At 38.3% G+C, this 15,763-nt stretch overlaps 1 protein-coding gene across 4 annotated transcripts in view; it reads left to right on the top strand.

Moving 5' to 3' along the window:
* The window catches only part of nbeab (neurobeachin b), a 206,158-nt gene that overhangs the window by 168,040 nt on the left and 22,355 nt on the right, over window positions 1-15,763 (top strand). For all 4 annotated transcript variants that reach the window (XM_082503549.1, XM_082503548.1, XM_082503546.1 and 1 more), the window contains 2 exons: window positions 11,080-11,220; window positions 12,268-12,387. In XM_082503549.1, the coding sequence (XP_082359675.1) occupies window positions 11,080-11,220; window positions 12,268-12,387 (261 nt within the window). The remainder of the gene's footprint in view (window positions 1-11,079; window positions 11,221-12,267; window positions 12,388-15,763) is intronic.

The following is a 15,763-nucleotide window of genomic DNA, read 5'->3' as shown; positions in this document are numbered from 1 at the left end:
CCCCTGTTATATTGACCAATATTTTAACCCTGAAACAATGACTTGCTGTTGAGACAAGTAAAATTTTTGTGTAGAGATTTAATTAAGGATTGTGACTTTTTTAGTAGCAAATATTTTTCCCCACTATTAGTCTGTTTGATCTTCATTTACATCCAAAGTTATAGCAAGGGGGGCATTATTATTATTTTTGCTGTTTTAGAAATACCTCACACAGAATGTGTACATCTTTGCTGGCTAACTCTACCTCAGTGCTAACTTCTATGAGCCCAGTCACACAGGCTGAGGGACCAGTTAGCACACTCTGGCAACTGTGGATTATAAGAGAAAAATGTGTATTTCCTGACCAGCTGGTAAGCGGATGCTGGCTGTCCCCAGGTGAAATTGGTCGCAAATAAATTGCTGCACCAAAAACCTTACTGTGTTGGTAGCAAATTTGCAGACGTGTCTGCAAATTTTCACCAATTACTCATCTCCAATGCAAATTGTGGACAACCTCAGAAATCTAGTGATCAAATCAACAGCACGGAGAGTATGGTGCACTGTATAACGTACCTCATTGTGAGCAGTTTCACCAAAAGACTGCCAGCAACCACTCAACAAGCAGTCAGGGAATACACACTTTTCTAGCGATGTCTGATTGGTTGGCAACCGCCTGGCAATCTCTAGACCTGAGGTAACTAAGGCCTAGTTTCATTCAGCCTTTGCTTTTCCACTGATAGCTGGATGCTATGACTAATGGTGACACCTAGGAGAATAAATATACTGGTGTTTTTATTGAAGGTGAAAAAAGACAGACAGTTTTTAAAGCTCACTGGTATCTAGGGATGGGTATCGTTTAGGTTTTATCCGATACCGGTGCCAAATCGGTACTTTTGAAACAGTGCCGGTGCTCAAACGGTGCTCAAACCGGTGCTTAAAGAATGGAGAACACAAAATTGGTCCAAAAACCTCTCATGTTCAGCTGGTTTTTTGTAAAAAGATAACAATGTTAGCCTTTTCTGCAGCTATGGGGCATATATGGTATCACTCTTGGCTGGAAGCAGTGCTTAAACAATGGAAAAAACATAAACTTTGTCCAAAAACCTCTTATGTTCAGCTGTTTCCCTCTTTTTCTTTGGTCATTTTAGCCTTTTTGGCCAGGGTGAAGGGAGTATCTGCCATCAAACAAGAAGACAGCCGCATGTAGCTATGATGATGTTTGCTAGTTCACCTTACATGCATTAATGTAATAACGCGGTTAGCCTACTCAACGTAAATTACACACGAACAACATTAAGCTACTCACGCAGAGAAGAACGGCTGCTGCTGCCATCATCATCCGTCATCATTTCTGCTACACTGGCAGGGCTAGGGGCCAGGACTCTCCTCTTCGGGTTTTTGGGGGATGTTGCTAACTCCGGGTCCGATAACAGGCAACCCACCCGCAGTAGATGCGCTCGTGTGAGGTCTCGCAGCAAGCTATTAAATACGGCGCATTTCTGGGCTTTTAAAAAAAACGCTATGCGTCGCCAGGTGTTTCATCGGATTTGAGGTGTTACCTCCTTTGACAGTATCACAGTATCAGCTTAAAGCACTTGTTGCAGGCTGCTGAGTTTGCATCTTTTGCTGTGAAGTACAGCCAGACTTTTGACCGCTTCGCCTTGGACATTTTTAATCTGTAGCTCTGCTCTAAAAGAACGTACGTACCTGGGCCCGCCTAATATCCTCGGAAACGTAAAATGATTGGCTAGAAGTGTATCACAGCTCAGGGGAAAAAAAGCACCGAAATAAAGCACCGAAATGTGCGCTGCTTTTCGGTCTGGTTACTACCGTTTATGTCAGAACCGGTGCCATCATGGCACCGGACACCGGTACCCATCCCTACTGGTATCTCAGAATTTGTCTGCTTTTGGTAACTGGAAGATCTGGAAAATAGTACATTTAGTTACACTTTGGACAGGCTCTCAGTCTATCACATGAAAAAAAAAAAAAAAGAAAAGAAGAAGAAGCATGTTTTGCTTGTTTTTTATATTGAAGGAATTCAGGCTGTCCCTGAACTTAGCAGATTATACCTCACATTACAGGTTGCAACAAAATGTTCTTTAAATAAAGTTTTTATTTTAACTTGTCTGTTTATTTTTGCCCTGTGGTTTAGTAAAATCAAGTCACCCAATGTAATATCACCTGTCACGTGAGAACTCAGGTTGCATCATTAACCCCTGGAGGGTCTTGGGTCGATTTGTGGCTCTAAGCCCAATAGTGTATGCATTTTTCTAGGACCCTCCAGGGGTTAAGAAGACAAACTATCACATCATTACTCTTAGGTTAATACAATATAATTGCAGTACAATTAGGCAACATTAAGGCTTTGTAAATTGCTATTAGATTAGTATTCATAACCTCATAGGGACATTGCACAGTTTGGGAGGTTTTCTTTCTCACAGACGAGTCATACCTGAGACCTGTTTTCCAATTATGTGCAACTGTCACTTGATGGACAGTATTGTCTAAACTGCTCGACATCCGTACTGATCTACTTAATGAGAACCTCCCAAACCTGTACACACCTACATTTCCTGCATTCAGTTAGCTTCAAAGTTCTGCTGAATGCTGTGTCGATTTGCCTCAAGGCCAGAGTTCTGCATATTTGGATGTCAGCTACATTCTCATGCAATGAAGTGTTTCATTAGATTCTAATGATTATTTTTTGACAAAGTGACAAGTAGATGATAGATGTATGGAAACTATCTTCCTCATAGCTGTTAAATGATGTGATGGAAATGTATTTAATTGCATAAGAAAGCAAAGGAAGCAGATGTTGCTCAACATGCTTCTTCTTCACACAGAAAAATTTATTACGTGTATCTTTTGAAAAACATTTTGACAGACATAACAAAAATGTGACACAAGCGCAGATTTTATTCAATTTAAATATATATTTCCACCTTAACAAATTCGGAAAAAAAACCCCTCATGGTCTTGAAAGAGCTATAATATATAGGAGGCTATTTTCTTCCTCTGTGTGCTCAGAATCTCTAACAGAAAAACTTCCAGTAACACAGACACAGCTTGGCTGCTGCAAAGCACTCCCTCCACACTTTTCTCTCTATAATGGAGGCTTCATCACTCACACTTCTGCTCCAGTCAGGCTGTTTGGAGCACATCTGCTTTATCTTGAGTTGGAGCAACTTGATTGCATTAGACTGGAGCTGCATGCAGCCCTGCCTCTGACGAGGCAAGCAAAAACGACTGTGACTTCCCCTGACAGAGCACCACAGCAACATACTGTAATGTAATTTCTTTTGAAATATAAAATGCAATATGCGTCTCTTTGGGAGGTAGCTTAGATATGACCAAACAAATGGAGACACTCTCTGCACACTCACTCACCAATGGCCACGTTCATTTCCTACATCTTTGGAGTGCAACACCACAAATGATCCTGATTAAATCTGAAGTTAAATCCAAGTTTGATCATACTTTGTTCAGCTGCATTTCCCTTGGTCAGGTGTTATAGAAGAAATGAAGTCAGATGGGAGAAAGTGTGGCGTTGTCTGAAGCTGTTGTTTTCATGGTCTTATATCTGTAATCAGTGTGATATGTAATGTAAGGAGAAGGTAAGAGGCTATTATTGTTTGTTGAACAGATGCAAGCAAAGCTTGATTTTTGCTTATCAACAGATGGTGAGTATGACAGGAATAAGCGACCAGTGAAATCCTTTGTATCTTTTCTTACATTACTGGAGACATTGTACATTATGTTGTACAGTTGTTTAAACAGAAAATCAACTTTTTATATTTCCATACATTATTCATTGGCGTATTTCATTCATTCTCCATAACCAGTTTAATTAAACTTCGATTTTTGGGACATAGTTTCAGTTATACATTTTGTCCTTTTGTTTTTTAAGGTTTTAAGGAAATTCTTTTTTTTACCACAGATCAACCACATAGTTCATTATTCAGATGTATTCAATGTTAGAGGTAAACCTAAACAATCATACTTAGACATCTTTCAATAGACTAGTATGCCTTCTTAATACTGGAACAGGAAACCATGACACCAGGCATTGAGGTGTGTACTATAAGCCTGTAGCAACATGCCCATGCTAATGGGCAAGGCCTGTTGGTGCTCTTGGCAAAAAAAACAAAACAAAACAAAAGGCAGCGGGTGGGGGGGTGGGGGTAGCTGTTGTTCATATGCTAAAAATTGGTCATTTTAGCTCATGGCTAGGTGGTTGGTTGGCAATGTGATGCTATCATAAATTAGATGTTATTGTTGTGAGATAAAATGGATAGAATGATTTTTATAAGCAATTATAGATGTGCTAAAAACTGGTAATTTTACCCCATTGCTAGGTGGATACTTGGCAGCATGATATCTAATATAGATATGAATCTACAGGACCCAAGATGTACCTGTATGCAAAGTTTTGTTGTTCAAATTCATTTGGTCTAGGAAGCATTCACAGACAAATTAAAAAACACACAGAGATTTTATGTATTATAGCAAAAATTTGGACATGTACAGAATTTGGGGTAAACTGGAAGTGTCCTTATTTTTTATGCTTAAATTCCACTGGAACAACTGCATGGGAGCTTCATTGTGTCAGTCCTGCATGCTGTTGTAGCTGAGTGCATTATTTAGGCAAACATGTTATGGATGTAGTCTCTTTTTCAGGCTACCCAGAGTCATTTCAGTACAATGTGTGGACTTAAAGTCACCCTTCATTTTGTCACAAACTGGTTGCGCTCATAGCTTAAAATGAGAACTAATTAGACAAACGTTTCTTTCAATTAGTGTACAGATTTACTCTGTTAATAATCATCTAATTGTAGCTGCAGTTGGATTTTGGTACAACCAGACATGTGCTCATGATTCTTTAAGATGGTGAATCATAATACTCTACAGTGTGGTGCTGATTTTGGAGTAATAAAGTGAGTTTATTAAGCATGAATACAAGATTTCAGTTTACAACCTCATCTTTACAAATAGGTGACCATTGCTTTTGTTACCCTAATATGCAGTCTACACACGGACCACTGTTCAACAACTATACTTTGAATTTATTTACCGAGTTTATTTACTTTTTTGCGTATTTGTCTTACATGTTTCAGATTATCGACTGGATTTTAACACTGAATAACAATACCATTGGATAAATGCAAAACGCACTTTTTAAAGATGATTTCACTGAAGGGAAAAAAGCTATCTAAAACTACCTGGCCCTATTTGAAGAAGCAATTACCCCCTTGTCCGTAAAAAAAAAACCATCATACCAGCAATCGAACAGGATGGTGGTTGTGTGATGTTCTGCAGATGCATTGCTCCTTCAGGAGATGGACAACTTGCTGTAACTGACGGAATGATGAGGAATTCTGCTCTCAAGTAGAAAATCCTGAAGAAGAATGCCTGGCCATCCATTTGTGTTCTGAAGCTCAATTGCATTTGAATTATGCAGCAGGACAATGATGCGAAACAGAACAGTCCACCTCTAAATGGCTCAAAAAGATCAAATATAAGATTCTGGAATGATCTCGTCAAAGTGTACACTTAAATCAGATTGAGATGCTTTGGCATTACATTAAATGGGCCATTTATGCTTGAAAACCCTCCAGTGTGACTGAATTTAAACAATTCTGGAAAGAAGAGTGGACCAAAATCCCTCCACAATGATGTGAAAGAATTTTTGCCAGTTATCACGAAAGTGTGATTGCAGTCCTTGCTGGCAAAGTTGGCAAACCGTTTTTAGGTTTAGGGGGCAAGTACTTTTTTTTACTTAGGGCCAGGTAGGTTTGGATAGTCTTTTTCCCTTAATAAATGAAATCATCACTTACAAGCTATATTTTGTATTTACTCAGGTCAAGAAGGGGGCAAAAAGTTTTCATGATAGTATGTTTACAACTTTATCATCATGTGAGACACGCCCAGTTTGGTATTTGTCAGCTTCATAGCTCATATTTTTGGTTTGTACTAGCTATATAACAACCTTGACTTGTGCAGTTTTGAACAATCACCCTTTAACAAATGTGTGAAAAACCCTTTTCTTCAGGGACCTGGGTCTTGTGGGTTTCCCATGTAGTGTGTTTGTTTAGTTATCCTCACATGTTTTCTGGAAAGTGAAATAAAAAGCACTTCTGCACTACATTACAAATGACATAGAAAATGCCTCATTCCATTTATGCTTGCACAGCTAAACACGTTGGAAGGTGTTTAGCTGTGGATTTTTTTTTTCTTTTAAATGAATGTAGAGCCACACAGAAGAATTAACAGGAAATACTTTGTCAATTAAGGCGTGTTTGGATCTCTTCCCTGCAATTTGGTGCTCCAGTTTCTGTTAGTTTAGGTAGAAGTCTTGGTAGCTGTGAATCACAGTACAGAGGCACTTTGAATGTACCCAAATTATAAATCTTAGTGTAGTTAATTGTTATAATCTTTCATCAAAATATGTCACCTATTCTCTCATTTCAACACATTTTAGTAAATTTTCCAGCTTTCTCTTTGGTACCATAATATTAAGCTGAGCAAGTAAGCCTTTTTATAAACTTACCACTATTGCCAGTTTGGCATTCCTCTTTATTCTCATTAGTACCTTCAGCTGTCTTTTCTTCACTTTTCTCCCCCTGTCACATGTATTTACCTGGATCTTTTATACAGCTCTAACCTGCATTAGTCACACTAGCAGTGCTTTTACAGAGTGTGAGACGTCTTGTGGCTTACACCCCAATCCAGCTGGGCCAAGACGTCACATGCAAGGCTATTATCACCCCATAAATCTGCGCAGATCTCAATAAACTTCTCTTTCAGTCTATTCAATTGTGCTAACACTGATGTGGACTGCCATTAGATTTTAAGAAAGGACTGAAAAAAGTAAAAAAGAGACTGCATTTAGTTTTGACTTAGAGCTTCAGGAATGTGCAGTGCACCACACGCAGATACGATGGTAGTGAGCAAGAGAGTCTCCCATATTGAGATTTCATACTGACTGCACCCAGCTAAAACAATAACAGTGCAGTTTTTAATAACGTTAGAATAGACATAAGCCTCAAACTGCTTTTATTTTATTTCTTCTGACCTCTGAGCTGCAGCTTCCAGGTAGAAAAGCTGCCATTGATTACATTACCAGTCACCCTTCCCCCTGTGCAACTGATTCAGTGGTACTGAGTATATTAATATTGACTGCCAATATGCTTCTAAGGCTCTCATATTGGATGAGGTGATTGAAAAGGCAGAGAAAGCAATTTATTCACCACTAAATGTATGTTTAATGGGAGTAATTCTGTTGCCTTAAAACACATAAAAATGAAACAGCTGCCAAAGGGCTAAAACCCAGTGATGGTGTCAGTTTAATATTGAAGTTATTGCTAAGGCTGTGGTTAAAAAAAAACAAAAAAAAAACCCTCTAAGATTTTGCCCAACAGTGGAAATAATTGGATAGATGTAAAATATATATATAGCAGTGATTATTTATGGGGTCTAAATAATTAGGCAGCAGGTTTTTTTTTTTTAAATGCAAAGCTGTGACGTTTCAATCATTTCTGCTTGTTTTTTGTGCGCATATTATGGGGAGTATTTTTAATAATGAGCAAACTTTTCTGCTAAAAATACTAGCCATACTGGGGGTTTTTTAAGATCATTTTTTTCCTCTGAAAAACTGATCTCCAGTTTCCTTCAGTTGATAATTTTAAGAGTGTGTATTGTACACTTTTAAAACCATCCCTGTGGCTTACCTCAATGTCTAAGCCTCCAGTAATATAACACAGTGTTGCATTATTAGATTTCACTGTATTTTCCTGGTACTAAAAACAGCTATGTGTTAAAGCACAAAGGATTGCTGACCCAGGTGGAGTTTTAAAGGGTGACCACCCCACACATGCACATAGCCCATAAAGGGCACATGCACAGAAATTGCGATTCAGTAGCTACTATTGTTATAGCAGTTTTTAACAATGTCCACATTGGTCTTTATCATGTGCTACTAAAATGCAGCATGCCTATGTAAGCAAATTCTCAGATCAAGTGACCAACAAATATAATATTTGATTACAGTGATTTACAATACAGGAAAACTTCATTTTCTGTGCCACCCAAATGTGTAAGTACTAGCATCAGAGTGGCCACCCCAATAAATATTAGCTCCCCCACTGTGTTAAAGCCAAGAATAGCAGTTCAGAGTAAAGTGCTTGCCATGATGGGTGTGTTGGGTGTAAATAAGGTCAGCTAGGGTTAATCCACATGGATTAGCCACAGCGTTTTAGTAGGGGAGACACATATCTCTTCCCTCCATCCTTAACGCACCATCCTGCTAACCCCTGCCAACATGCCTATTTAAATTTTAGACAGAAGACAGCGCAACAGTTACTTTAAGGGTTCAGAAGAATAACAGGCTCTGACAGACAATTGCCAGAGTAAAGCTCCATGTCTGCCCTGAACTTTCCACCGCTTCCCACCCAGTATTACTACAAATGTCCCAACTGGTACCTTCCAAGATTCTGCAGCTTTCTTTACATTAATTCTGTCCAGTTATTCTTCAGCTATTGCAACATTTAATTTACACATTTAATTTGTTCTTAATTTAAGTAAGAACAGAGAACTAATTGACATGAGATGCTTGAGATGTTCCTATGAGGATAAGTGAAGTAGGATTCATTACTTTAAAACTGCAAAAAATCCCATAAAAATAAAAAATGTTTGGACTATAATGTTACTCTCACTATTTTGATATCATAGGTAAGCAAATCATCCATATCCCCATGCAGGAATTAGTGTGCTTCACATGTTGTTTTCCCATGCACTATAGTTTTTACAAACTGCAATGATGAGCCAAATAGTGAGGGCTACAAAGTTAAGAAAGTGCCTTTTAGGAATGTACAAAAATATGAATTTTCTATGCTTTTTTTCCAGACTTATACAGCATTGTTGTTTTCTATAACCTTTGCATGACCACCATAGATTTGCTTGTACATAAAAATTTAATTTAGATTGGAGATGACTCATGAGACGTGCTGTAATATTTAGAAATTATGCATGCAAAACAACACAGGACTGACTAGTCTTGTTGCCCCGGATCAAGTGGAACTCATGTTTAGTTTTTTTTATTTCACAGAGAAGATAGTTTTCTTTTGAAAAAACATGAGATCTAAGTTGACACTGTATAATGGGAATGATGAGTTCATGATTTTTGTGTCTGTCTCTGATATACGGACCCATAACTTTCTGTTATGTGAGATAACCATAAGCCAAATTCAAAATGTCTCCTTAGATCTTATGGAGATTTTTTTCAAAGGAACTGCTTTATAGTTAAGTGTTGCAGAAAATGCCAAAAGCTGTTATTTCCAGCTCTTTAGCAGGCCAAGCAGGTGGTTACAAGTCAGGCTAATAAACGTGGTTGTGATGAGAATGTGGTAACAACAAAGCAATATCAAATACTCATGCAGGTATACAGTAACGAATAACATATAAATACAGAATATTTATGTTAGAATAAAATGACTTAATTTTTTTTTAAATCTTTCATTTTATTTACGAATATTCTTAAAATTCTGCAGCACAGTCCTCACTGAAACAAATAGTCACTGAAATTTCTGTATTTTTTTTTCTTAAATGCAAACCTAGCCCAGTTTAAAAACAGCAAGCACCAGTAACTACAACATAGCCTTGCTTAAACTTCAATTTGAGTGCTTATAGTTATAACAGTAGAATTGTTATTATCATGAATACTGGTAGTACTGATTTTTTTCTTTTATTCAGTTTTGAATTTGAATAATAAGCTATTTGCAGCTTTTGTCTATTTTGACTGTGCTTGGTGAATATTTTGAACAAGAAGATAATGAATGACTAAGTTGTCTCACAGCATACTAAATTCTGCAGAGACACTGAACCTGTACATTTGACCCTTAAGGATATACGGAGGTTCATTACTGAGATTTATGCCACTATGACAGCTTCATGTCCTACATACAATATGTCTGGTTATTTCAACTCTATACTGTAGTTGTTGTTGTATTCATAGAAAAATAGGATTTTATTTGGCTCTCTTTACTTTGATATATTCATTGATTGAATATCATTTGTTAAAAAAAAGCTTTTGCATTGTCTTCTATTTTTAAAATAACCAGAAATGTCAGAAACTCTTAAGAAGGAAGGCATCAACAAAAGACATGATGACACATTTATCTTTACATCATGTGACATCCTACTTGTTCACAGTAGGGAAAGAAACAAAGAGAAAAAAACCCCCACAAACTTTTAAATTCAGTGCACTGGACAAATAATCCTCAACACACTTTAAGACTTTAGGGTCAATTAAAATTTATAAAAGGACCAACTCTAAGGTTTGTTTGCCTTACAAAACATGAGACTTGCAGACATGTAAGTACACCATTGTTCAATTCTAAGATTTTATATATCAATACATAATAAAAATATTTGTTTTTTCTTGGTTCTTAAAATTTAGGTAAATACAACCTCAGATCAAAAACAACACATGAAATATTACCCATTGTCACTCATTAACAAAAACTAAGCCAAAGTGCATAACTGCAGGAGAAAATATGAGAAACCAAGTAAACCCTTGCTGCTTCACTAGCATCCCAAGCATACAATCAAATTTACAACAGAATGGGAGGAAAAAAGTGAAATCAATCAAGCAGATGAACCTGATTGAAATGCTGTGGGACTTTAAGGGAGTCGTGCATGAACAAATGCCTGCAAACTTCAATTAACTTTATATCGTGAAGAAAGGGTGAGCCAAGATTCCTCCACTGTGATACAAGAGACTTATAAAGCAACACAGAAAATTAATGGGGGGCACTGGATTTGGCTTTGTTTTTTGTTAAGTAAGAAACAACACAGTGTGAAATATCGTGTTTTTGTTAATCTGAGATTGTATTGAAATCATTTTAGAACCCGGTAAAGCCAGATTTGTTTTCCCCTGATAGTGTAAAAACCTTACAGCTGAAAGACGGTGAACCAACTTTTTCACATGACTGTACAAAGCATATGTAGTACATCTTTATAAAGGCTTTTAAGTGGAAACGGAATACAAGAAAATTGATAATTGCCACAACTAAGCCTGTTTTGTCCTCATTTCCTTTTCAGCCTATTGGTGCCCTGAACCCAAAGCGTGCAGCATTCTTCACTGAACGTTATGAGTCATGGGAAGATGACCAGACACCACCTTGTCATTACAACACCCACTACTCCACAGCTGCCACCACCCTGCACTGGCTTGTCAGAATTGTGAGTAAAACCTCTCCTGCAGCTACCCTCCCTCTTATTATTGTACTATGTGCAAAATCCCCGAATTAGTCAAGTATGTGAATAGGAATGAAGTCAAACCCAGACCTCAGAGAGTTTTTCATTTTTTGTCTGCATTAGTTGATTGTCACTTGTCAGACTTGATGATGCTGTTTCTTTGAGGTCTGTTGGCTTCTGCACAGGAAGCAGCTCGACATCTCAATTTGATTGGGCCTGAGTTAGACCAATGGCGCTCAGAAAACACATTTCACAGGCCAGTAAACCAGCATATGTGAACTAAATAAAGAGTGGCTGGGTAATGATTTACAGAGGCTGCTGTGACAGGTTTATGTGTTTCAGGCAACCCAGTGAGCGCTGGAGACATGTCCATCAAGGTTACTGAGCACTGTCCTCATTTACTCTAGAAGAGGAGGAGGAAGAACATGTACTTCCAGTCTGTTCCCAACAAAAAAGGCTCTTCTAACCTCCAACACTTCTTTGAGTTGCTGCACATGTGATTTTAAAAAATCTTACTAATTTGAAGGCGCTTTATGAGGAATTTGTACTGTATTTCTCCCCCTCCCCTCGTCATTAGTAGAAAGAGGCCGATGAACTGAGGGAGCTCCCTTGACAGCAGTTAGATTGGCCTCACTGGGTTTGTTCTCACAATCTCTTTCTTCCTCTGGTGAGTGATCCTTCCGCTCCAACCGGCAATGGTTGCCATCTCAGTCTAAGAAAACCAAATTTGAGCCAATTATCATTATGGCTTACTGTACTCAGGAAGAGCACTAATTAATTTTCCCTCAGGCTTGGATACAATGAAAGAAGGATCTCTGCTACAGAAAAAATAACAATGAATAATACAGAAAATTCAGGCTATTCCCGTGCATTTAAAATTTAATCCTCAAGGTTGAAAAAATATTTTAAATTCTCAGATTTTGACAGGTGCAATCAAATTAGATGTCAAGAGGGTGAGAAAATAATGATCAGGACTTTAAATCTGGGTTGAGATATTTGACTTTTGTGATGAATACATGTCTTTCCTTATAGGAGCCCTTCACCATGTTCTTCCTCAGTGCAAACAACAACAAATTCGATCACCCCGACCGCACGTTTTCAGGCATTTCCCGATCCTGGAGAAACTGTCAGAGGGACACCTCAGATGTAAAGGTGAGAATCACAACAAAGGATATACTAAAACATCTGTATCTATAAATACAATTGATATACATTTGATTCCTTGCTAGTTTCCTTTTTAAAGCTTGTGTTGTGGACTTGTGGGTCTTCGAAAGGCAATTCTTACAGCAAAGATGGTTGAAAAGAATTTATTGCACAAGTCAATGCAAAATTATAGTAATATAGCATACATCTATATATTTTGCAAAATACCAAACCAAGCCTTTTTTTTCATATTCTCTCCTCCTTTCTGTGCCTCAAAACCACTGCAAAAATATATACCATCAATTATAAATGCCTCTTCCAAACAGTGAATCTCAAAGAGCTGTAGTGCACGGGAATACCCTATGCACATTTGATTTATCTCATGCAGAGAGCAAACTATCTCAGAGGTAGAGCAATCCTGCTTTTGAACAAAGTCTGCATCTGAGAGAAAAACAAAACCATCTCTCCGCAAATCCACAGAGCAGTCATCGAAAACGCTGAACCCTGCTGATTTGTCTCCGTTTTGCCCACTGCATAACACGCAGCAGGGATACACACTGACCTCAAAGTGTCATATATTTCCAGCACACCCTGCATCGGGTAGTGTTGCCGCAGGCAATTAATAAAGCATTAATGACAAAAGCTATTTAAAATGTAGTCTTTTATGTACAGACAGAGCTTTTACTTGCCAGAATGTGGGGGAGAGCAGCTAGCAATCCATGTGAGGCAGAGGTAGAAAGCTGCAAACCAGTGAACAACTGAATAGTCAAACGCCACCCTGTTAACAAATACAGTCTACTTTCAACTACTTGTATGTCTGCATGCATTTCTTTTTACACACATAGCATTGCCAGTGATCTATTAGGAGAGCTGCTGGACTGTGCGTGAAACTACAGGATTGCTACCAGTATTTCATAATGCATTAGTAGAAGGAAAATATTGTGCAAGAGCTTGTATGAATTAGTCATAGTGCAACATGATAAACTATCAGGAAATTTAACGTTATTATTTGCTGTAATCTTTTAAAAAACGATTTCGCTTCCAAACTATTGAAATTGTCTTTTTAAATGTGTAATTTTGGTCCGCATACCTGTGTTAACAACATTGCTCAGCATAGTCCTTCTTTTGAAAAGGATAGGCTGTTTGTCTGGCAGTCACAGAAACAGGTCTCCATGCATGCCAGACAGACACAAAAATGCCATTCCCAGACCCAGCAGAGAGTACAGGGTTAAGGTCATTTCAGCCCAGTACACCAAGCCGGCCCACTGAGCCTCTAATTTAAAGGGAGCTTGTTTTTTACCAGGGTCTCTCCTTCATTAACCCCAACCTCCTCCAGCAGTAATGACAACAAGACCAAGGCAGTCTGAACCCCTGATGGGGATGACCTCCTAAAAGAGCAAGTCAAATGGAAACAACCCTTCACCGACCAAGCCCTCACCTCCCTGACCACCCCATCATTAATGTTAATGTGCATCCATACTTCTCATTTATTTCGGTGTGCACTGATGTAGTTATGTTTAGCTGGCACAGCCACCTATGGGCAAAGACGAGGAGATTTTTCTTGGAGGTATTGGACACAAATCTACACGTTCGTCTTCATGCACACAGAGAGAACTGCCACCATGTTGTCTGAAAGAATCCAGCAGCACTCCGTTGGTGACAGATTTTGACGAACATGTCATTAAGGTGACACAGTATAAAGCAACGGAGGCTTGTGTGATTGACTTGTTAGCCCATTACAATGCTGTTGCAGAATTAATGGCTGCCATGGGAGGGTGGCTTGAAAACGGAGCTGGCAGTTTTAACGGCTTGGTGGTGAGTTACGGCAGGAAGTTTACAAATGAAAAAGAGGAGGGAAAGTGTGGCTGTGTGTATGTGAGAGACAGGAGGAAGCAGAGAGGAATGGCTACTTTACTCCCTTCCCTGTCGTGTGCAGAGGGTGAAATGTGACCAACAGCAGACCAGCAGGGTTATTGGCCTGTACCATGTCATGCTAACTCGTTCTCTCAAAACCCAGTGATTTATGGCTGCCTGAAAGCCCAGCACGTTATGTATCCCATAGGCAATATAAAACTCCATAGGACCACTGAATCTGACAAACACTGCATTCATAAAACAAGCCAAATACAAAGAGTTAAGGTACTTGTACCCTGCTTTATTTTCTCACGCTAAAAGGTAGACATTAACTTGTCTTTTGTACATGTCTTTAATGAGGACAGAGTGGAGGATCTACATTCCTTGTGTGCATATGCCTGGCTGTGCAAATGCTTGACTCACTTAGCCATTTAGAGTGATCAGAACTGGGTCACAGTGGGAACTGCAAAATACCAATTTACTTTTAAGTCAGCATTTATTTATTTATTTTTTTTGCGTTTACCTATCCAGCACATGCAGTACTTTATGGATTGTTTGCCACAGGTCATTATTTAATCTAATAATGCTATAACTATGTCATCAATAAATAATAAAAAGAAAAGCTTTTTACAAGCTGATATTTTTGTGACTTTCCAAGACAGTCTTTGCAGCATTTCTATGCCTTTTTTTGTTATGTATGGTGGCTCAAGTAAGGTCTCTTTCATTTATAAATATATAAAAGGCTGACTGGCATAAAAACTCTATCCCAATACACATAATGTGCTTTGGGTAATAGTCAGAAGTAAAGTATACATGACTCACTTCAATTCAATTAATCTTTATTCATATAGTGCCCATTCAGAAGAACAGTCAATTCCAGGTGCTTTATACTGCAAGGTGAATACTCTGCAGTACTCTAGAGAAAACCTCCTTTGACCAAGGACTTTGCGGTGGTGGAAAGGAAGAACTTGCTTTTTACAGGAAGAAAGCTCTGGCAGAACCAGGCTCAGGGTGGGGAAGCCATCTGCTGCAACTGGTGAGTGAGATGAAAGAGAGAAGAAAAAAAGAGAAAATAGGGAGATGGAGTAAATCTGATTAAGACTTCTTTGAACAGCCTTATAGGAATGGGGTCTAATAGACATGCTGATGGTTTGGAGGAAGAAATTATTGAAGATGAAAGACCAATAGGAGATACAGAGTTTAAGTAAATAGCTACAGTTGTAGTTGTCATACTTAATACTACATAGGTGGGACAACTGTGAATACTTTCCCTAACTACTGAAATTCTATTTGTGAAGTCGTTACTGGTTAAAATTAGTGTGTAGAGTGTAGAGTGTTTGTCAGCCTGGCCATACTGAGAAAAAGAAACCTGGTGTTGTTCCTGTTTTCCTCTATAAGTAAGGAGTAGTAAGATGTCTTAGCTTTACAAATGGCTTTTTTTCATTGAGAAACAAAATAGTTTTCCAGACCAAGCGAAGATCTTCTCGTGCGCTTTTGTGAGTTATGATAGAGTCTCTGATTTCTCTGATTT

This window comes from Aulonocara stuartgranti (genome assembly GCF_965226115.1).
Source record: "Aulonocara stuartgranti genome assembly, chromosome: 14".
Lineage (NCBI taxonomy): Eukaryota > Metazoa > Chordata > Actinopteri > Cichliformes > Cichlidae > Aulonocara > Aulonocara stuartgranti.
Note: the sequence above shows the minus strand (reverse complement) of the source record. Positions and strands in the feature narration are given on the sequence as shown.